The 22,374-nt window shown below is 34.8% G+C and overlaps 1 protein-coding gene across 2 annotated transcripts; it reads left to right on the top strand.

Annotated features, from left to right (window-relative positions):
* The first annotated feature begins 83 nt into the window (after positions 1-83).
* LOC128219030 (uncharacterized) lies at positions 84-21,243 on the top strand. 2 transcript variants are annotated; one of them, XM_052926840.1, is made up of 12 exons: positions 84-137; positions 6,782-7,033; positions 7,444-7,545; positions 8,436-8,600; positions 9,724-10,002; positions 10,991-11,058; positions 13,117-13,224; positions 13,807-13,984; positions 15,115-15,214; positions 16,089-16,195; positions 17,052-17,183; positions 19,670-21,243. In XM_052926840.1, exons 1-12 carry the CDS (start codon positions 105-107, stop codon positions 19,787-19,789), a joined length of 1,644 nt encoding a protein of 547 aa, XP_052782800.1. In that variant the 5' UTR covers positions 84-104; the 3' UTR covers positions 19,790-21,243. The 2 variants fall into 2 exon arrangements, with proteins under 2 accessions (XP_052782800.1, XP_052782801.1); XM_052926841.1 differs by lacking the exon at positions 84-137 and adding an exon at positions 5,013-5,147.
* Positions 21,244-22,374: the final 1,131 nt, after the last annotated feature.

Here is a 22,374-nt window from a genome sequence, read left to right on the forward strand (position 1 = left end):
TTCAACACAACTCCAGGCGGAAGTTTCAAGAAGAAAAGGGCAGTTACTCTGACGTGTTTATTTTCGTGACAGATGGCGGGAAATATTGTGCTTTTTCACGGGAAATGTCATCGTCATTTTTTAAATACAACATGCTGGTAATTTTATTAAGAATATATCAGAATCGATAATTTAACTTTAGGCATTTAAACCGTATCCAAGCTACTAAATATGTGCGTGTGAAATGTTCAGTATGAAATGATAATTTGGTCAGTAAAAGAATAATTCACTGTCTGTCAATATAGCTATTTGTATTTGATTTTGCTTACCCGACCCACTCAAATTTCAATGCTCTGGTGGGTTAGAGGGGTCCTTGAACTCTGCCAATGAGGGTAGCATCACGGGGAGATGGGACTGGGATCCTCTTCTGGATTTTTTTTGTCAAAAACAGCTAAATTGTCACTGGTTTTGGTAAAAAATTACCTGTGTCAGCTGGTGATGGTTTTAAGAACCTTTGCATATTGATGAAGCAGTTATGTTGGTTTATATTCCCTTCGTGCGCTCCTGCGGCACTTTCTTGTTGTAAGATTATTTTTTTTGTGTTTAATTCTAAAATATTATCACACAAGTAATTGAGTATGGTCCATGATGCTACCATTGTTGGAGCAATTATAAGTCCAAATAATTGTATGTTGAACTGAAGTTGTCTCATGAAGGGGCTCCAATCCTTTCCTGAAGAATGGAGAGGAGAAATTATGAAACCAAAAAATACAAAAAGAATAATAAATACAACCCTTTAAATCACAAACCCATCTCTTACTTGTATATGCTGAAAACTTCTTGAACACATAGTCACCACCCACCGCAGGAACCATGGAGAAAAATAGGAACATACATGTACTGTGAACACTTCACTATGGATTTAGAAAAAGCAGATGTTTGAAACTTTTAGAAATTGCAGGGGACATCACATTAAGCCTTGAAATACACATAACGGTCTTCTATAAGAGTTTGATAAAGTTCACCATGGTCTCCTTGTACACAAACTAGACCATTATGGCATATCCATCTCTTCACTGATGATTCAAACGCATTCCACACAATTCCCATGAAGACCTGGACAATATATATGTCAAGAGAAGTGAAAAAAAACCCACTGGTCATTCCTTTTACATCCCAGTATTAATATTCATTCAGTTGAAAGTGGCCTGTATCAGGAAGATTAAAAGTCCAACTTGTTGTTGTCTTGGCAACATTTTAATATTAACTTGTTGATGTTTAGGGGCATTCTAATTAGTTGGGTGTAACCTTATACAGAAAGGTTGAAGAAATGTGCGCAAGGCATAAAAAAGGTTTCTTTCAGGTCATTTTTTGTAATTTAAACAAAAAACAGAAAAAAATAAAATAAATATACCGGTAATTATATATATATATATTTTTATATTTGGTAATCCAACATAAAAGGATTTCTAGGCTAATCCAAAGAATATGAATATTTTTGCTCTTAAATGAAAAAAAAAATTGGAATGCTTTTTGAAGGTACTGTTTGCCAAATAAAAGGCAGAGTAGGCAAGGTTATGACTGTATGACATTCATGAAAGTCTGCATTTGAAATAATGCCAAATTTTGTGTTTCTGCATATGGTAACTATGTAAAATGGCCTTGAATACTGTTTACCAAAAATTGGTGTTTCTGCAAGCATCATTATGACTGTATGACATTTAAGTGGAGTCAGATTTTTGTAGACCAAATTTACTTGAGATAATATCATGACTTGAATTGGCCATAATAAAATATAAAACTGTCGAAAATATAGATCATTTACAGTGTACCGTAATTCTCTGCTCGAAGGGACTTATTCATTTTTGGCTTCTATTTTTTCCAAGAAGAGTATTTTAGCATGAAATTTACAGTTAGTTTTTTTTACAAGTCAAAATATGGTCTAAATTAAGATAATATCCATAAGTTTTAAATTAAAATAATGTCGATAAGTTTTACTACTAACAATGAGGTTAACCAAGAAATGTACTGGGGTTACTAACTCAGAGGGCAGACATTTACACTTGTGTTTAAATTAATAAAAAACAGCCATTGCTAAATGTCATTAATATGTCTTGAAAGACGTCCAGTTATGTAATTCAATTATTGTCATGAATTTAAAGTACATTAAATGATACTGATAATGATTATGTCTTGAATCTGGCTCAATATGGACAGAGCAATGTTCAAGTGTCTGGATGTTGTACAAACTTTGAGTGACATACTTGAAACGGTGTCAAGGCTACTACAGGCGATTATCACCAACACCGGTTACAAGTTCAAATACAGCGTTTCTTGTGCATTTGGAAAAATCCTACCTCAGAGGGCACAAACACGAGCTGGTAACGAGTCTTGCAAATGGGTCGAATGTTTCCATCCATACCGAAAAATTCATTTTCCTTGCCTTCCCTTAATTTTCAAATGAGATCAAATATGATGTTTTGATGCATTTTTTGTACATTTTACATAAAAGCGTTCTCGATGCTGTTAACTGATGTCACAATGCGCAATAATGTAATATTTCAGTTGATGTCAAAGTTTTCCTCAAGACCATTGTATTCAATTTACAAAGTTATAAAGAATTATTTTGTAATTTGACTCATCTTCTGTGGGGGTTGGAGGATGGGGGTGGGGTCCACTATTGGAGCATTGGTCACATGTCTGGAGATACTGGTCAAGCTCACAAGAATAGCATGTGTATTTGTCATAGCTTTTGTGTCATTGTCATCGTGAGAAATTTTAATCCTTGTTCATAGCAACTAGAGGTTCAAGTTTACTTTTTATAAGTGAAAAAACTAAAAAAAATATGCTAAAAATGCACCATATCAGACTTGAAATGTTAAAAACCTTTTCGGGGACTATCCCCAATTGACCCCCTGAAAACATTTTATAACATATAAATTTTAGTAATTAGGGAATGCCGTATGTCAAAAGATTTCACCCCTAAGGTATGCCCACTCTAACATCAATTCCTGGATCTGCCACTAATTGCTTACAAAACTGATAAAGTTGATACTATTAAAATGTAACTTGGTACACTTGTTGCAAGAGACAAGGGGGCCATCTTATCATCGATCATACCATAATTGATAATAATATGACGCAAATATGCACATGTATAGAAAGGTTCTTTAATCTAGTTTTTATCATTGTTGAATTATAGCCAAAATGATGAGTGCTAGCTCCCATGTGCTCTTGTTGGTCCATTTTATTGAAGTGGTTTTATGAAGTAATATGCATGTGATAACGACACAAAGATATTGCTATTATTTCACTTAGTCTTTCAAACGGCTATCAATGTACTGGCTTTGGGCATCCCTCTGATGAGGTAAATGTAACCCTCTTTTCATCCTTTTTGTGAATTTTCAATATAAATTTATTTTTTAAGAAATGAGAATTGCAGAGCTAAATTACAATGTAAGATGTTACAGTTTAAATTTTGCAGTGCGACATAGATGTAAAAAACATTTACAGTGAAACAACTTTAACCACATACTGGTATGTATTCATAAGTTTTGCTGCAAGCTTTGTTATAAAATATGCAACTTCCTTAATATGAAGTTATGAACGTAAGTTGGACATGTACGTTCATGATTGTGACCCCAGTTCACGTTGACACACTTTTGTAAAATGTCACTTACCTGTTCTGATTTAAATCATGATTTTACAAATTCATTGACTGATAATTTATCATGATTTTTTACAATGAAAGATTCAGAACTTTGCCTCAGTCTCCTAACTGAACCATTAGTAAAATTGATGACACAATTTGATCAAGTGTACATTTAAGGTGAACAACTTATCTGGTACAGCGAGTTGAAAATAGGCCGTGAAATAGAAGATAATTGTTTGTTTCAATGTATGGTAAGATATTTCACTGAGTGATTGCTTTGCCATAAGTGAGCTGGTTACATTGGTTTGCCTGAAGCGAGATGGGTGCACTTGTTTTGCCAGGATCAAGCTGGGTGTATTCTTTGGCCAGAAGTGAGCTGGAATTAAGCATTGATTGCCAGATGGGAGCTGGTTGCACTAGTTTGCCGGAAGCGGGATAGTTGCATTGGTTTGCCTGAAGCGAGCTGGTTGCATTGGTTTGCCATAAGTGAGCTGGTTGCACTAGTTTGCCGGAAGCGGGATGGTTGCATTGGTTTGCCATAAGTAAGCTGGTTGCATTGGTTTGCCTGAAGTGAGCTGGTTGCATTGGTTTGCCATAAGCAAACTGGGTGCATTGGTTTGCCATAAGTGAGCTGGTTGCAATGGTTTGCCATAAGTGAGCTGGTTGCATTGGTTTGCCATAAGTGAGCTGGTTGCATTGGTTTGCCATAAGTGAGCTGGTTGCATTGGTTTGCCAGAAGCAAACTGGGTGCATTGGTTTGCCATAAGTGAGCTGGTTGCATTGGTTTGCCAGAAGCAAACTGGGTGAATTGGTTTGCCATAAGTGAGCTGGTTGCACTAGTTTGCCGGAAGCGGGATGGTTGCATTGGTTTGCCATAAGTGAGCTGGTTGCATTGGTTTGCCTGAAGCGAGCTAGGTGCACATAGTTTGCCCAGAAGCGGGCTTGGTAAATTGGTTCACCAATATTCCCAATGTTTTCTGCATAATTTTAACATTAACACCTCTTATATTTAGTAATTTGTTGGTAACAATGATTAACATTTGCAGTGGCCAGAAGATAAAAACCGAGTTATAGTATTTTCTGGCAAGTAGACTCCTTAATGATCATGCTTATAATTCTCTTTTGGAACTTAACATAAGAATATTGAAATTCAGGCAAGTACATGCAAATCTGAAAATCTAATACTCAGATACCCGGTATATATTTTTTGTAGTTGTTTTGATAACATGCAAAGTAAAAAGATAATAAAACCCATGTAAAAATCCGGACATTGAACTGTTCGACGAAATGTTTGGCCTTAATGTTAATCAACTTTTATCAACATGAGAGGTTAACCACACATATGTTATCTGTAACCACTTAGAAGCAGCTTTCTATGGACCTTTTATTGTTTAAATGGGATGTTGGTAAAATTACGCGTAATAAGTTGATTGTGTTTGGTGATATGTTACTAGATCTATAAGACTTTGTGTTACGCAGGAATCAGAAAATAGGGAAAGTTAAATCCTATCAACTGGTAAGCTTATTTATATTGAATTTAAAGCTTGTCTTTTAATTGTAGATTGAAATAATGGCTGTTTATACAATATGTTTGTCATGATCATGCCCAATATTTTCAGAAAAATATTACTCCCTTATAACAGATTAAGCTTAGAAAGTTCACTATTTTAGTCAAGGAAAAATTGTGTAATATTTACATTCTTTGGATTTGAAAATTATCTTAAGTTTATTAGTATCTTTTTTATCTTGTATAATCAAGATTAAGTAAGAAATTTGACATAATGATATAAGCTACTAAAGCTTAAAAACTTTCAAGGACTTCAGACCTTAATTCTAGCAGAACTATTGTTTGTAATAGTTAGGTGACATGAATTAAAATTTTGATGATTAAGAGTGGGCAAAGTGAGCATAGCGAATCTGCAATTTTATTGGCTGTAAATGCAGGGTGTATTCAAATAACATCTAAAGCTATTTAAAGATTGATTAAAAATAATCCCTAAGATATTGGTGGTTGGCCCCAGATTTCAATCTCTGCATTTAACCAATCTTCACCATAAAAACAGTGTATTAATAATCATTATTTAAAGCTGCACTCTCACAGATTGACAGCTTTGACATTTGTTTTAGTTTTCATCTCAGAATCAGCTGATTCTCACAATAGAACATATCTCAATTGATTTTGAAACTGCCTTAATTTTTACTTTTTTTAATGAGTTAGTTACGCTTTTAGCTATATAGTATCAATTTTCAAACTTAAATGTATAAAACTGTAGTCTGATCTTTTGTCACCAGTCTGGTATCATTGGTTTCCAGATATTAACGCAAAGATTGGTTGTAATAAAACAATCTGTGCGAGTGCAGCTTTAACTGTCCTGGCTCAGTGAAACTTGTAGTATCCACGGTGTTACTTTATATACAAAATAAATGCTCAGTTAAAAAGCAGATGCGTCATCTGAAAGCTCAAATTATTCTGAGCTCTGCCATTTTGGACTAATCTTATAGGACAACCACCAACCATGGAAAGTGGATTTTATGGCTATATTTTGCAGCTAAGTGATATAATATGGGATGTTACCATGTGTACCAACCATGGAAATTGTTTTTACAGGCTACATCTTGAATGCTTAATATAATTCAGGATGCGACCATTTATACTAAGCTTGGAAGGCGTTTTTTTTATTAAGCTTGATGTTAAATGATAAATAAAATATGTCCTGGTATTCAATGTTGGTCTTAATTTGACCTAAGAAGGATGTAGCTAATAGGATTATTTGTTATTAATAACTGACCAATAGAGTGAATGAAGTTTGACTAAGATTAACTTAAGTTTCATTTTGAATACCACCCATGTGATGTTTTCTAGACCATACAGTGTGACTATGAAAGCAGTAGTTATTTGCCAGATGGAAAAAAGTTAATTAATGGTGCTTATCAGGGCTTCTAAAAACCGGCTATTTGCCGGTCTGGACTGATTTTGTCCAAGCCTGACTGATTTCAGTTTCGGTCCGAAATTTTCTCATTTTTTTATAATTTCGGTCCAAAACGACTGGGTCAGTAAAAGTTGTAGAAATTGTAATACACAAATATTCATGGGTCATTTACACATGTCGCTTATTCCTTATACATGTTTAAACACAATTTACTTTCCAGGCTGACATGCCAGCCATAGATGTGTCCGGCTCGAGCTCGATTAATGGGGGCTTCCACTCTGACAACTCGCATGACAGCAATCATAACATGGCAGTATCCCCAAGCCAAATAGAGGCGCACTGCACCATCGTCCGGACAGACATAGATACGAGCCAGGAACAGGAGCTATTTCACGCAAGCAATATGACATCAAATCGGTCTTTACAGTCGTCAAATTCCAGTCAGTCTCTCGAATCAACTGTCAGAGTTGAGGTGATTTGGTGATATTTTTGTGTTTTTTTCGATACATTAAATGCTTTTCATCAACTGCTTTATCTAAACATCTCAATCGCTCATGAAAAACAATCCGCTGACTTTGCAATATAATTATACTGAGAAAACTATTATCTACATCATTCTTATAGTATTTTTTTTTTCAATTTCATATATAAAGTAGCACTACAGGGATCATACATCTTTAAATATTTACATTTACACTTGATTTTCTGTATGATGAAATTTTTGCTTTTTATTTGCGTGTTTAAGCTCTCGTCATGGATATTGACTATGAAAACTTAAAGTTGACTTAAGTTAAGATATGACTAGAGAAATTTTTTAAATATCAGCAGTGTTGTCTTTGACTGATTTTTTTGTATTTTTTGAAAGGGAGTTTTGACTTTTAGATTGCAGACTTTAGCGGGGAGTCGAGTTTCAACATGACGACGACACACCTGAAGAGGTGTAAGAGACAGGTGCTTCGACCGTACGGTCGGCTCCTCATGTTCGTAAGTGCGACCAAAAACTACTTCAGTTTATACTTATAGTATACCTTGGCTCTATAACATATGAAATATGCTATAGAACCACAGGGGACAGAAGCGAACTACTTTTTTCTAGCGTATATGTAAACTATATTAGATAAATATTGACTGCCTTTAGGGTGACAGTGCATATTGCCAACCTGAGAGAGGCGAAGCCGAGGTTAACATTATTTTCTGAAGGTTGACAATATGCACTGTCACCATCAAGGCAGGCAATATCCATTTTTCATTAATACCGAACAAAATCTGCAACAACTGTCGGCATGTAAACAAAGCGCTCAGATGATACAGACTTTAAGTAAAATACTATATCAGTAAATCCCGTATTCATAGGGTATTGCCATATTTCATATGTTCTGTAGAAGTGAGGTATAATAGTTAGTGTCTTTGAAGGTTGCAATGCCAGTTTAATTAATCATGATTAAACATAAAACATAGCGGCGTATTTGTATCATATTGCCAATTTCATGATATGAGAGGGTGATAGTGCGGCAGAAAGGTGATAGAGTGAGGCTATAGTCTAAAAAATTGTTGTGGCGTTTTTACTATATATTCGATAGCAGTGAGGTAAAATAAACACATGTAGTATTTATAGGCTCAGAAAACATAAAAATAGTTTGCTGTTTGATGGAGTAATTGCAATTTCATCATAAAGCGCTTGTTAAGCACCTACTTACGTCAACATCATAATGCACAAACAGTTGAAATCAATGTCAAATAATTTTTAAAAATTCTCGCTGTTTTTAATGGTTTAAAATCCAATATTAGTCAACTTTGTCAAAGTACTGCAATTTTTATTTCTCAAAAACTTCTATGCATTTATTAAAAAACAACTTAATAATTTTTTTCCCTAGATTGGGTGGCGTGGTTTTGGCCGGGAGTACGTTAACAGTGGAAGTTTTGGTTGGAGGTTCCTCAACACTATATATCCCATCTTCATTATCATCATGTTGTTCTATACATACTGCTACGAGATTGTTGCCTGTCAGTGGAAACTCAATGTTGTGAGGGATACTCAGGTAAACAGAATATTATAGATTGTACGGTACATAATATGCAGAATATTACAGATTATACGGTAGATAATATGCAGAATATTACAGATTATATGGTAGATAATATGCAGAATATTACAGATTATATGGTAGATAATATGCAGAATATTACAGATTATATGGTAGATAATATGCAGAATATTACAGATTATATGGTAGATAATATGCAGATATTACAAATTATATGGTAGATAATATGCAGAATATTACAGATTATATGGTAGATAATATGCAGATATTACAAATTATATGGTAGATTATATGCAGAATAGAACAGATTATATGGTAGATAATATTCAGATATTACAGATTATATGGTAGATTATATGCAGAATAGAACAGATTATATGGTAGATAATATGCAGATATTACAGATTATATGGTAGATAGTATGCAAATATTACAGATTATATGGTAGATAATATGCAAATATTACAGATTATATGGTAGATAATATGCAGATATTACAGATTATATGGTAGATTATATGCAGATATTACAGATTATATGGTAGATTATATGCAGAATAGAACAGATTTACGTTAGATAATTTGCAGATATTACAGATTATATGGTAGATAATATGCAGGATATTACAGATTATACAGTAGATTATATGCAGAATAGAACAGATTTACGTTAGATAATTTGCAGAATATTACAGATTTTATGGTAGATAATATGCAGGATATTACAGATTATACGGTAGATAATATGCAGGATATTACAGATTATACGGTAGATTATATGCAGAATAGAACAGATTTACGTTAGATAATTTGCAGAATATTACAGATTTTATGGTAGATAAAATGCAGAATATTACAGATTTTACAGTAGATAATATGCAGAATATAACAGAATTAACGGTAGATAATACGCAGAATGTTACAGATTTACGGAGGCTATTATGCAGAATGTTACAGATTATACCCTTAAGATAATATGCAGAATATTACAGTAAATTGTCTTTATGATTTGAACATTTTTATGCATATATCTTTATGGATTCCGCTTGGTTGTGTTCTTATCAAAATAGATTTATGGAAGTCATAGTTATATGTATTTTTTTTGTTCCTTTGTCAAGATAATAGTGCCAGCTAATCCTATCACAACAAGTGCCCCGGTGAAAAACCACACTCACGTCACTTCAGGGTTTTTCCCTTTTATCACCATGGACCCAGCCGAGGTCATCCCAACAAATTTGAATCTCACGGACGCTGACGCATCCTCTTATCCGTTAGCTTGTGAACACGTAATCACTACATACGTTGTGCCAAACATTTTACACCTTGTGGCGTTTATCATGGGATTGGTGCATTTTCGTGTGCAGGAAAATGAACATCTGTACGCTTTGATGGAAAATGTGAGTTTAAAATGAACATATTGCAGTTGGATGAAATATCTTAAAGCATATTAATTCACCAAATGCTTATAAAAAGCAATACAGTCAAACCCTGTTAGCTCGAGAGGAGTTTGAGCAAAGAGGGAATGTTTACATGCAGTATTAAGAATCGGTCCTCTACATATAGTTTGAGCCAACGAGGAACGTGAGCCAAGCGAGTTTGAGCTTACGGGGCTTAATTTTCTGTGATGTTGATTGTACACAGGAATTCAACATATTTTGTTTCTTTTATATAATTTTGTTTTTTAAATGTCAATTTAATTGGCGTTAAGTGGAAAATAACATCATGAGGTCATTTTGGTTATGTCATTTCGAAAAAAAACTTCGACCTAGCATAGTAAATGCCATGTTACTTTTAGTAAGCATGCAATACATGAATAAATATCTAGAAGTCTTGTGAAATTATCAATATTGATATTTTCACTGAAGTGAAAGAACAGAACTTAGCAGTGAAAATAATATTATATTTAATGAGTAAGGTATGTACAAGTAAAAACTAGCAAATATCCCTGGTGCTACTGGAATGAGGACAGGCTCAATGATTAGCTGTATTTCACACATCAATGATACAAATATTTGAGGCCCTCATGGTAGATTTATCTAAATTTATTTTTATTAAGAAATCAATGATCACAGCTTATTGCCAATGACTTCCAAACAAATCTACAAATAGATTTGATCAGGGCCTCGCAGGTTGCTTTGCATTTAAATAGATTAAATGGTCTTTATTTAGCCATTGGCTTATGAAGAATTCTGTCTAAAATACATCAGACTATGCCTGTTTGAGAATTAAAACATTCAAGGATTTTTCATCCCATTTTTATTCCCCCTAAGGTAGTCATATTAAAATTGTACCATTCTGCCCTTTGTCTTGTTTTTTTTCATGTCTTCCTGTAACTTTGTCATGCAAAAAGATAAATGAAGAACTATGACATTTTTTTACTTTTAGGTTTTCCTCCAAGCCAGTCCTCTAAACAGCAGATCAGCGTCACAACAGAAGCTTATCAGAAACATGAGGTATAGAACCAGGTTTTTTTTCCCACTCCTTGTATGTATGAGGTCAGGTCATTTCTGATTGAAAAAATTGGGAATTCCAATTTTGGAGAGAATTTAACTGAATAAATGCTTTGAAAATGGAAAGATTTTGCATAACAAAATATAATAAAGTTTGTTTCTTTAAGCATACCCCAACTTTTTTACAGAAAAAAATCATAACAGAAATGGGAAGTATTATTTTTACATTTGGGGAAAAGTATTAGGGAATTGGGCTGAAATTCTGCCCCAAATTGGCAAGAAAACACCCATACAGAGAGCTCATTCAGATAACAACTATACAGGGAGCTCATTCCTTTACTTTTTGTGTCGCCTTTTCAGGGGTTACTTTTTATACCCCCCAAAACAAAGTTTGGGGGGGGGTATACTGGAATCGGGTTGTCCGTCTGTCCGTCTGTCTGTCTGTCCGTCTGTCCGTCTGTCCGTCCGTTTTTTTTTTTGTCCGGGATTCATCTTTGTCGTTATTGAACAAATCTTTTTCAAACTTTCAGATATTAATGGCCATGATGTAAACTTGCGCCTCTGTGAAATTGGTACGGGTCACATGACCCTGACCAGAGTTATCTCCCCTTGATGTGTTAAAGTAGGCAAAATAAGCCCTGTCCGGGACTCATCTTTGTTATTATTCAACAAATCTTTATCAAACTTTCAGAAATTAATGGCCATGTTGTAAACTTTCGCCTCTGTGAATTTGGTACAGGTCACATGACCCTGACTGGAGTTATCTCCCCTTGATGTGTTAAAGTAGGCAAAATAAGCCCTGTCCGGGATTCATCTTTGTTATTATTCAACAAATCTTTATCAAACTTTCAGAAATTAATGGCCATGTTGTAAACTTTCGCCTCTGTGAATTTGGTACAGGTCACATGACCCTGACTGGAGTTATCTCCCCTTGTAGGCAAAATTAGCTTTGTCCGGCCTAACTCCAGGGCAAACAACCTAGACATGGAGGGGTGGGGGGTATTCGTTAGCCTATGGCTTACAGTTCTAGTTGTTACTGCGTTGGCAGCGGGGTGGCGGCGGTCGCTCCCGTTTTCACTTGTCCAGGGCATATCTCGTAAACTATTATTGGTATCAACTTGAGATTTCATATGCAGATAGATCTCATAGAGGGCAAGTGCAAAACACAAGAACTGTTACTCTTGCTTCCATGTTTTTAGAGTTATTGCTCTTTGTTTATTTTCATGCTTAAAATTTTGTTCGGGGCATATCTTGTAGAATATAAGAGTTATCAACTCGAAACTTCATATGTAGATAGATCTCGTGGAGGGCATGTGCAGTGCACAATAACAGTAACTTTTGCTTTCTTGGTTTTAGAGTAATTGCCCTTTGTTAATTTTCATGCTTAAAGTTTTATCCGGAGCATATCTTAAAAAATATAAGCTGTATCGACTTGAAACTTCATAGATAGATAGATTTTATTGAAGGCAAGTGCAGTGCACAAGAACTGTCACTCTTGCTTCCATATTATTAGAGTTATTGCCCTTTTTTGGCATCTGCGTCTCATTTTCACTTGTCCGGGGCATATCTCGTAAACTATTATTGGTATCAACTTGAAATTTTATATGTAGTTAGATCTCATTGAGGGCAAGTGCAGAGCACAAGAACTGTTACTCTTGCTTCCATATTTTTAGAGTTATAGCCCTTTGTTAATTTTTGTTGTTAATTTTTGTCCCACTTAACATTTTAACCTGAAGTTCAAATGCCACCTACACTTGAAATTTAAATGGCAACATCATTGTCTATAAATGAATAAATACACGTTACACAATATTTGTGTCCCATATTAGTATTTTTAGGTCCGAAGTCAGAAAACCTGATAGAGTCGAAACCTGTGAGCTCAAACTCTAGGGGACCAACAAAAATAGCTCAAACCTCTGAAATTGAAGCCGTTGGCAATGTTTACTAAAGGAAAAAGAAATTGGTCCTTTACATCTAGTTCAAGCCAAGGAGGAATTCAAGCTAAGCAGGTTTGACTGTGATGTTTAATTGCAAATGAATGTGATTAAATCTTCTTTCAAGGGGATCGTTTGTATTTGGAGCCATGTGGATAATTGTGACAATGGGGATGCAAGGACTGTATGAATGGGCCTTCGACTTCCCGAAAATGGCGCTGTTTGTGAAGACTGGGTAGGTAACCACCATAGTAGGAAAGGTTTGATTAAAAGATTTAGTGAGCAGAAGTTCAGTGATAGGTTTTTAGACTGGTAATTTTGTATAACTCTTGCATCCACTTAGGGGCAGGATGTCAGGGACTCAAATCCTGACTGCGTCTCTTCAAAGATGATATAGAATGGTACTAGTGGTGTGGTGCTCAGCAATAGGGGATAAAACTGGGAATAACTCTGAGTGCTCTGTATTGGTTAAACTGGGAAAAGTTTTCTCCCATGTATCTTTGCTTTACACTAAGCTTGTATGAGAATCAAGGGGTCTTCAATTTAAGAGTGAGGGTAATTCACCCCGTACCTCCTCGTACCTCCTCGTATCTCAAGGCTTTCTCTTCTGCTGTTACATATTATGACATAAGAAAGTTGCCCAGTCAACCTCCCAAAGTTTACAAAGTTGATGCTCAAGATGCACAGAGCTACATGTAGCATGTTAATTATGACTAGAAAGTAGTTAAGCTGTCTTATTAATATTTTAGTTAGCAATGATAAATTTAAATTTCTAAGATGCTGTTGTTGAAAAGTTCCTCCTATAATTTATTTTCAGGCCTGTCCTCCACTGGTTCCTGTTTTGTATTGAACTGGTGGGAATGTCAATTGTCAACTCCATCTTTGTTGCCGTAGTAACCAACTACTACACCCAGTGTCAAATGATCTTGTTTTATGTGAAAACTGTGGCTTTCAAGCTTCAGGAGAAGTCGATAGACCTGAAAACTGCAATGAAGGTAACGTTACCATGTGTTACAAATTCATTTTAAGGAAATATGTTTCAGATTATTTTAGTTGAGTTATTATACGATCATAAGCTGTAAATGATCATAAGCTGTATATGCTTGTATCTTAATAATTGTTCAGTTCTGTTCTGTTCTGTTATTATATAATACTGTGACTGCTTAATGCTTATGATGCAGAAATTCATAATGGTGATTTCCCGATTTTGGCTGATTGTAATAGATTAACCTTTTACAATTTCATTTTTTAATGAAACATACCTGAAGGCTGAAATATGCACTTGAATCCCATTCTTTAAATTTGACATAAAAATTTGAATTTGAAAAGATTATCATTGAGGACAAGCCAAAGATGGGCATGGACATGTAATACTGATACTTCATAAGCTATCAGTTCTAGGTATAGTCATAACCTTGAATGTAGTTATTTAGATGGTCGTGTTTCTGTCATGCAAGCTAAAAACCGTCCAGATATTTTATCAGCGTGTCTCAATAGTAGACATTTTATCAACGTGTCTAAATAGTAGACATTTTATCAACGTGTCTCAATAGTAGACATTTTATCAACGTATCTCATTAGTAGACATTTTATCAACGTGTCTCAATAGTAGATATTTTATCAACGTGTCTCAATAGTAGATACTTTATCAACATGTCTCAATAGTAGACATTTTATCAACGTATCTCAATGGTAGACATTTTATCAACGTGTCTCAATAGTAGATATTTTATCAACGTGTCTCAATAGTAGATATTTTATCAACGTGTCTCATTAGTAGATATTTTATCAACATGTCTCATTAGTAGATATTTTATCAACATGTCTCATTAGTAGATATTTTATCAACGTGTCTCAATAGCAGTGTTGGGAATCGGTTTCAGTTTGCCTATCCATAAACGGTTCCATTAAAGCAAACGATTACAATTGATCATCGGAACATCACTATTCAATTGATGTTATGTTCATGTGTTGCAAGACCCATAACTCTGGCTTTAATTATTGTGGTGTTATATTCCTTGTTCTATTGAAGAAACACAAACAGACGAACATTGGCAATCACTCTGTGACACTGTTGTTGTAAATAATATATTTTGATCAATATTTTATACTTACCTCTTTTCAGGATATTCTTTCTGTAAGAAAAAACCTGGGTATCCTGAATGGACCGATAGCCCGAATGACAGCCCTCGTGTCTGTGATATTTGCCGAGCTCACTATCATTGGTAAAAATCTATGATATTTGCCTAGCTACTTTCATTGATATTTGCCTTGCTCACTATCATTGGTAAAACTCCAATTTCTCAAAATTTATTAAGCATTTGACTGAAGTAACTTATTTCAAAAAGCTGAATGTTTAATTTTAATTTTACCTAATGAAAATTAGTTTATCGTGATTTTTAATTATAACGAAACAAAAATACTGAGCTAAGCTAAATCATGTTAAAAGGGACATGTTCAGAACTTGGGTCCTGTGATATTTGCGAGCTAACTCTTATGGGTAAAATAAAACAGATCGTTTAAAAATAGAAATATTTTTAATATTCAATGTTTGTGCAAGAGATGATTACATTGCCATTCTGCTGGTAGCATGGAATACAGTAATGTTATTTAGCAGACCTTAAGCAAAAGGGGCTGTAAATTTTCATAGCTCAAAATAAAGGAGGGAAAGGGAGAGTTGTCTGGTGATATAGGCGTCCACCTCTCACCATGGGATGTGGGTTCGATCCCCACAAAGGCTACTTGTGCACAGTGGTTAGTGCACTCGCTTCTCACCAAGGTGACCCAGGTTCGATTCCCGGCCTGGGCGCATGTGAGTTTGGTTAATGGTAACCAAGCCGGACAAGTGGGTTTTCTTCGGGTACTCCAGTTTCCCCAACAGCACAAGATCGCAACATCGTGCCAATGAGAGTGACTTAGTATAAGCTATCATAGCTTTCATCATAATTGTTGTAAAATATATGATGTTAAAACTAATGTTTCTACCAAGGAAACAGATTCAAAAGTGATTCAGTTAGCTTCATGTACAAGCTTTTGGCATAATTGAATTTAAAGTATTTAGTTTAAACCAATAAAAACAAATGTGTCTTTTTTTTGCAGGTGTGAGCATCTTGGTGTTAAATAAGAATAACCAGTACAAAGTCTGGCTGTACCGGGCCCTGTATCCAATGGTATGGTTCGTCATATTGGCGATACCTCTGATGCAGGTACCAAATTTGTTATTAAACTTTGTTTATATATCACTTTTAACTTGAAAAAAAGAGATCTAGGTATAGGGTGGTATTCAATATGCAATTAAAGTAAATCTTTGGGTCATACATCATTGACTTCATTCACTCCATTGGTCAGTAATTAATAACAAGTAATCCGATTAGCTACATCATTCTTAGACCCAATTAAGAGCAATATTGAATACCAGCCAAGGTCATTGCCTTGGTTTTGTTGACATGTACAAACTTGAAGCTGGGAGTTTGAGGGTGTTCTGTTGGTTATTAGATCCTTCAGTGCGCTCTGTTAATGGAGTGTCTAGTTTACATCGATGATTGACAAAATGGCAATGTTTTTTAGTGTGAAAATGACATTCCGACATAGCTAAGTCAGTGAAATAAGGTATTAAAAGAATAAGACAAGTCATGTTATATACCAAAATGTTTGTCATGTTCTGTGTTTTATCCTATTTAAGCTTTAAACTTGCCAACTCTTTGTATGGACTGAAAATCCAAAATGATGTCAAAGTTGACCATTATAAATTGCTAATTCAGTAAAATGAATATGTTATGTCTTATTTTTCAGAAAATATTTGGCTATTTTCAATTAATAGATAAAGAAGAGTATTTATCACTTCTCTCATTTACATGCATCATTGACCACTTGAATGTCAAGGTCAATTGTGTATGTTGAGCCATCATCCTATAAACAAGGATATTTTTAATTAGTTCTAAAAATGCTGAATAGCTGTGCATGTAGAATTTTAGCTGACCTCTTATCAAAATCTCCTGATTTAAACTTGTCATGTTAAGCAAGTTTATCACTATGTAATAATTATGTTCAATGCTTTTGCAGGCTGCCAGAGTGAATTCAGTTTGTGGGCGATTTCGAAAAATTGCCCTTGAAGTGCGAGTGTTTGGTTATAAAAGCTCATCTATGCTGGAACTGGATTCCTTCCTTAACTTCGTCAGTCATACTCATCTGAGGGTCAGTCATGTTTTTTGTTGTTGGTACTATTAAAGGGTTTTTAAACCAACTATTTACTACTGGGCCATAAAAAAACACTTTTGGTTAGGGTTACCTGACCCTACCTAGAAATGGGCGCTGACCCAGAATGTTTTAACAGTCTGTTGTTGTTTTTTTTATAAATTAAAAAATAAACAAACGTTTTAATATGTAGTTTAAAACATTTAAAGCTTTAAACAGATGACTACTTTCCCTAATGATGACAATCACATTCTAACATAAAGCTTACCCCCCCCCCCCCCAAAAAAAAAAAAAAAACACAAAAAAAACAACAAACCCAACAACAAACAAACAAACAAACAACAACAAATAAAACAACCAAAAACCCTATCTACCCCCCTACCCTGTCTTTGAAAGGGGTGTAATTCAAACCAAACCTTATTTCTTGACCTTGTAACATAGTGCTCTAGATAACATATTATAATTTTCAGGAAATGATGTGAAGACTTGATATTAATGTCACATATTTAGCACCAAATTAGCACATGAAATTGTGGTGCTATAATACTACATGAATGATACTTTTTAAGCAAACCTTGCAAAAGTTTTGACCTGATTGAAGAACACATGTGTGTTGTCATGGATACGAAAAATCTAGATGTAGCATTTGATAAAATATGTCAAAAGATATCATCATTATATGGTACATTAAACTTAATTTGTACAAATAAAGAGATAAAATAACATTGCCTCATAAGTTAATAAGTTTCTTGCACTAGGGTGACATTATATTCTCTTTATGTTTTATTTAAAATTCTGCAATTTTTTTCGAACATCCCTCGTACATGGTCTTCTCTTAGCAATAACTGCTTCAGGCCCTGGTATCCATATTGACAAATAAGGGGTCTTCAGTATTTTCATGGGGTTAAAAATAAAAAAAATGAGAGGGGCACAATATAGATTCATGTAATGGTTGATTCATTTGACTTTAATGATCAAAACAAAAAATGCATTTGATTAAAGCTGCACTCTCACCGATTGAAAGTTTTGACAACTTTTTATTTTTTGTCTTGCAATGAACCAATTTTTGCGAAAATCCATGGAAACTAGTTATATAAGACTGCTGACAAAAAGTTAGATTGCAGATTTTTATATTTAAGTTCAAAAATTGATGTTTTATGCATTTTTCTTAAACTGTTAGTAACAGTTTAAGCCATAAAACATTAGTTTTTGAACGGAAATATGAAAATCTGCGATCTGATTTTTTGTCGGCAATCTTATATCATTGGTTTGCAGATATCTAAGCAAAAATTTGCTCTTTCCAAGACAAAAAATAAAAAAGTTGTAAAAATGGTACATCTGTGAGAGTGCAGCTTTAAGGTACAAATAAAAAAAATAAAAGTCATATTTAGATGGGGTTTTTTAACTGGGGAATATGTGGCCACGTAGCAATTAATTAAGAAAATGATTAATGCTACTATTTTCTTATCTGTATCTAAATCATACGCATTTTAAAGATTTTTACAGTGATCAGCTATCGTCTCATAAGGTAGAAATACCATGTTTTCTGCACCTTTCTTTCAAATTAAACATGTTATCCTTCATAGAAGCATTGTTTTCAATATTTATTCATCTTTTTTGGTAAATTAAAACAATTGTATTAATTGTGGTACATCTTATTTGGGAGTAAGAGTGCATCTTTAATGCACACAGTTTGTTGAGATGCACAGTAATGAAAATGAGGGTCACTGGCAAGGAAATTGCCTAAGGGACTTAAGTTTCATGCGCAAGGGATATCCATGCGGGCAATTCATTGAATTGTAACTGAAACTGTCCTGTAAGGGGATTGTTTTTCATTTTTTGTCGCTTGCAATTACAATTATCATGTCTCTTCACATGAATAATTCATATTTAACTACGCCAGCTTCAAACTGTGTTTCCAAAGATACAGATAATGTAGGGCAATTGATCAACATGTGAAGACATGAAGAAATGAAATCCATCCTTTTGAAATTGTTTGCAGTGGCACGACCTATTGCAAACTTGATATGTGCCTTCTGACTCTAGGGCTTAAAAAACAACAACATAAGGGTTACCTGCCCCTACCTACGAGTTAGGCACCTACCCTACCATTTTGTTGGTAAAAAAGATAATTAAGATTTTTTTGATTTTTTTAAATTTGTGTTTAAATATATGTAGTTTAAATTCTTTAAAGCTTTATACAGAAGATTACTTGATCACCTTTCTCCTTTGATGACAATAGTATATAAAGCCTTTAAAAAAAAAAAGCTTACCTACCCTACCTGTTTTCGAAATGGATGTTACCCTAACCAATCATTTTTTTTGGACAGGGGTACGTAGGAATAAATTTGTAATTTTATTGACATCTTATTTTATCAGACTGATTTTGCATGCTATTGAAAGAACTAAACTTAACCATTAACATGACACAGCAGAAGACACACTTTACTATCACCAAAATGAACGTAACAATTTCTGATTTTCAGGCGAAATTATTCCATGTGCCGATACTTCCCCGCTACCTCATCTCGATCAGCGTGTTGTCGCTGTTTGTGGTGCTGATATTACTCCAGACCAGTGTCATTGGCTCGGATAGACTGTTCTAATTTCAAGGGATCGCACAAGAATTCATCGTAGATTCATGTTACTTAAAACTGTTTGCTAATATTGCGCCATTGTCATTATGGACCAGACAGAATGTCTTTACTTTGAGCATGGATATGGAAACATTTATATGTTGGCTCAGCTTTTAAGCTTAAGCCACCTGCTTTAAAGCTTAATTAACCCAAGATACATGTAGTCATTGGCGCTGTTAAATACAAGAATGGCTTCAATTCATGAGCCACTGTTTCTATTGAAGCTTGCACTGTTTCATATACATGTACAGTGGAACCCCATTGGCTGGAAGTCACAGGGACCGGCGAATATACCTTAAGCCTCGGAAAGTTCTAGCTAAGAGGGAATGATTACCTTCAGTATAGAGAAACTGGTCTTTCACATCTTGTTCGAGCCAACGAGGAATTTGAGCCAAACAAGTTAGAGCCAACGTGTTTAGACTGTATGTTTATTTGTTATTGGCACAAACATACTGTTCTATTTACTTCATTGTGAACAAGTCATTGTTGCTTTAAATTTAAAACTAGCTTAAATTGCTTCAATTATGTATAAAAGTCTTTGGCTAAAGCAGGCTAGTTGTTTTTTCTAGTAGATTTTCAAGTAATAAATACTGTGATACAAACAATCTAAATGTAATTGCTCATTCTAGTCGAGGAAGGCACCATTTATGAATCATAAAAAGAAACAAACACAGTCTTGTGATAAATCATCATGTCCTTGGCTTGTTTTTAGCCTTTGCTTTTATTGCTCCAGACAAGTGGCACCCAGGCTAGAGAGGCTGCAGTTCTAATGTTTATTGACCGACATAAGGGAATACTTATTTATTAGTCTTCTACTTAAGGAAAAATTATGGCTGCTGCATGGTCACAAGACTGGAATAATGAACAGCAACATGGGGTCATACACCGGTCATTGTTTTGACCAGCTCCTGCATTAGTGAGAATGAAATACTTGATTATGTCTGATTTTTACGTCATTATCAAACAATTACCATTGCTTATCACATCATGAATATATTATCTCATAATAAGCTCTTTTGCCCAACTGGAACTTCATGTCTCCTTTTGTAAAGTAGGTTATATGTATATATATAGGCTTTGACATATTTGTTACTAGTATATGATTTTCTTCCAGTCTTTAAAAGTGGAGGTTTTGTCTGTATAAAATTTTGCTGTATAAATGAGGCTTGTAATATAATCATGGCTAAGATTATGGTACCAAAGTATGGTGCTAGAAATCTTTAAGTAACTGTATAATATTGCGTTGTTTTTTTGTTGTTATTTATATGTTATGTAGTCAGTATTACATAATGTGAAAAAAATTGTCAAGAGAAATGTGCAATAAGAATTAAAATGAGATTTGAAGTTATATCATTTACCTGATGTTATACTATTTATAATTTATTTACAATTAAATATTTTGTGTAATAAACTTTGAATAATGACTTTTCTGATCTTTCAGTCATTTATTTATTTCATTATGTCTCCCCCTCTCTGGGGGAGACATATTGTTTTTGCCCTGTCCGTCAGTCCGGTAGTCCGTCAGTCCGTCAGACTTCGTTTCCGATCGATAACTGGAAAACCGCATGACCTAGGATCACCAAACTTGGTAGGGAGGTTGGTCGTGAGGTGTAGAGGATCCCTATTGTTTTTGGGGTCACTAGGTCAAAGGTCAAGGTCGCGGCAACCCCCAATATAAAAAACATTTCTGCTCAAAATCTTGAGAACGGTTTGACCTAGGTTCACCAAACTTGGTAGGGAGGTTGGTCATGAGGTGTAGAAGATCCCTATTGTTTTTGGGGTCACTAGGTCAAAGGTCAAGGTCGCGGCGACCCCCAATGTAAAAAACATTTCCGCTCAATATCTTGAGAATGGTTTGACCTAGGTTCACCAAACTTGGTAGGGAGGTTGATCATGAGGTTTAGAAAACTCCTATATTTTGGGGGGTCACAAGGTCAAAGGTCAACGTCGCTGTGACCTCTAATGTAAAAAAATATTTCCGTGCAATATCAGGAGAATGCTTTGATCTAGGTTCACCAAACTTTGAAGTGTGGTTGGTCATGATGTCTAGATGATCCCAATTGTTTTGGGGGTAACAAGGTCAATAGTCAAGGTCGTGGTGACCTTCCATGTAAAAATCATTTGCGTGTAATATCTTTATGTCTCCCCCATTCATGGGGAGACATATTGTTTTTGCCCTGTCCGTCAGTCAGTCCATCAGTCTGTCAGTCAGTCAGTCAGTACGTCACACTTCGTTTCCGCCCAATAACTATAGAACTCTTAGACCCAGGAACTTCATACTTGGTATGCTAGTTGGTCATGACTAGTAGATGACCCCTATTGAATTTGGGGTCACTAGGTCAAAGATCAGGGTCAACGTGACCTTGAGGTGAAGAAACGGTTTCCACTCAATAACTAAAGATCCTTTGGGTCCAGGAACTTCATACTTGGTATGCTAGTTGTTCATGACTATTAGATGACTCCTATTGATTTTGAGATCAAAAGGTCAAAGGTCAAGGTTACCTTCAGGTAAAAAATGTTATGTTGGCAGTGACCTTAAGCTTAAAAATGGTTTC

This window comes from Mya arenaria, chromosome 15, assembly GCF_026914265.1.
Source record: "Mya arenaria isolate MELC-2E11 chromosome 15, ASM2691426v1".
Lineage (NCBI taxonomy): Eukaryota > Metazoa > Mollusca > Bivalvia > Myida > Myidae > Mya > Mya arenaria.

Coding starts and splice junctions, on each gene's coding strand:
- LOC128219030 (XM_052926840.1), top strand. CDS start 105: ATGTCATCGTCATTTTTTAAATACAACATGCTG. Junction 138..6,781: donor TTTTTAAATACAACATGCTG/GTAATTTTATTA, acceptor TTTACTTTCCAG/GCTGACATGCCAGCCATAGA. Junction 17,184..19,669: donor TCAGTCATACTCATCTGAGG/GTCAGTCATGTT, acceptor TCTGATTTTCAG/GCGAAATTATTCCATGTGCC.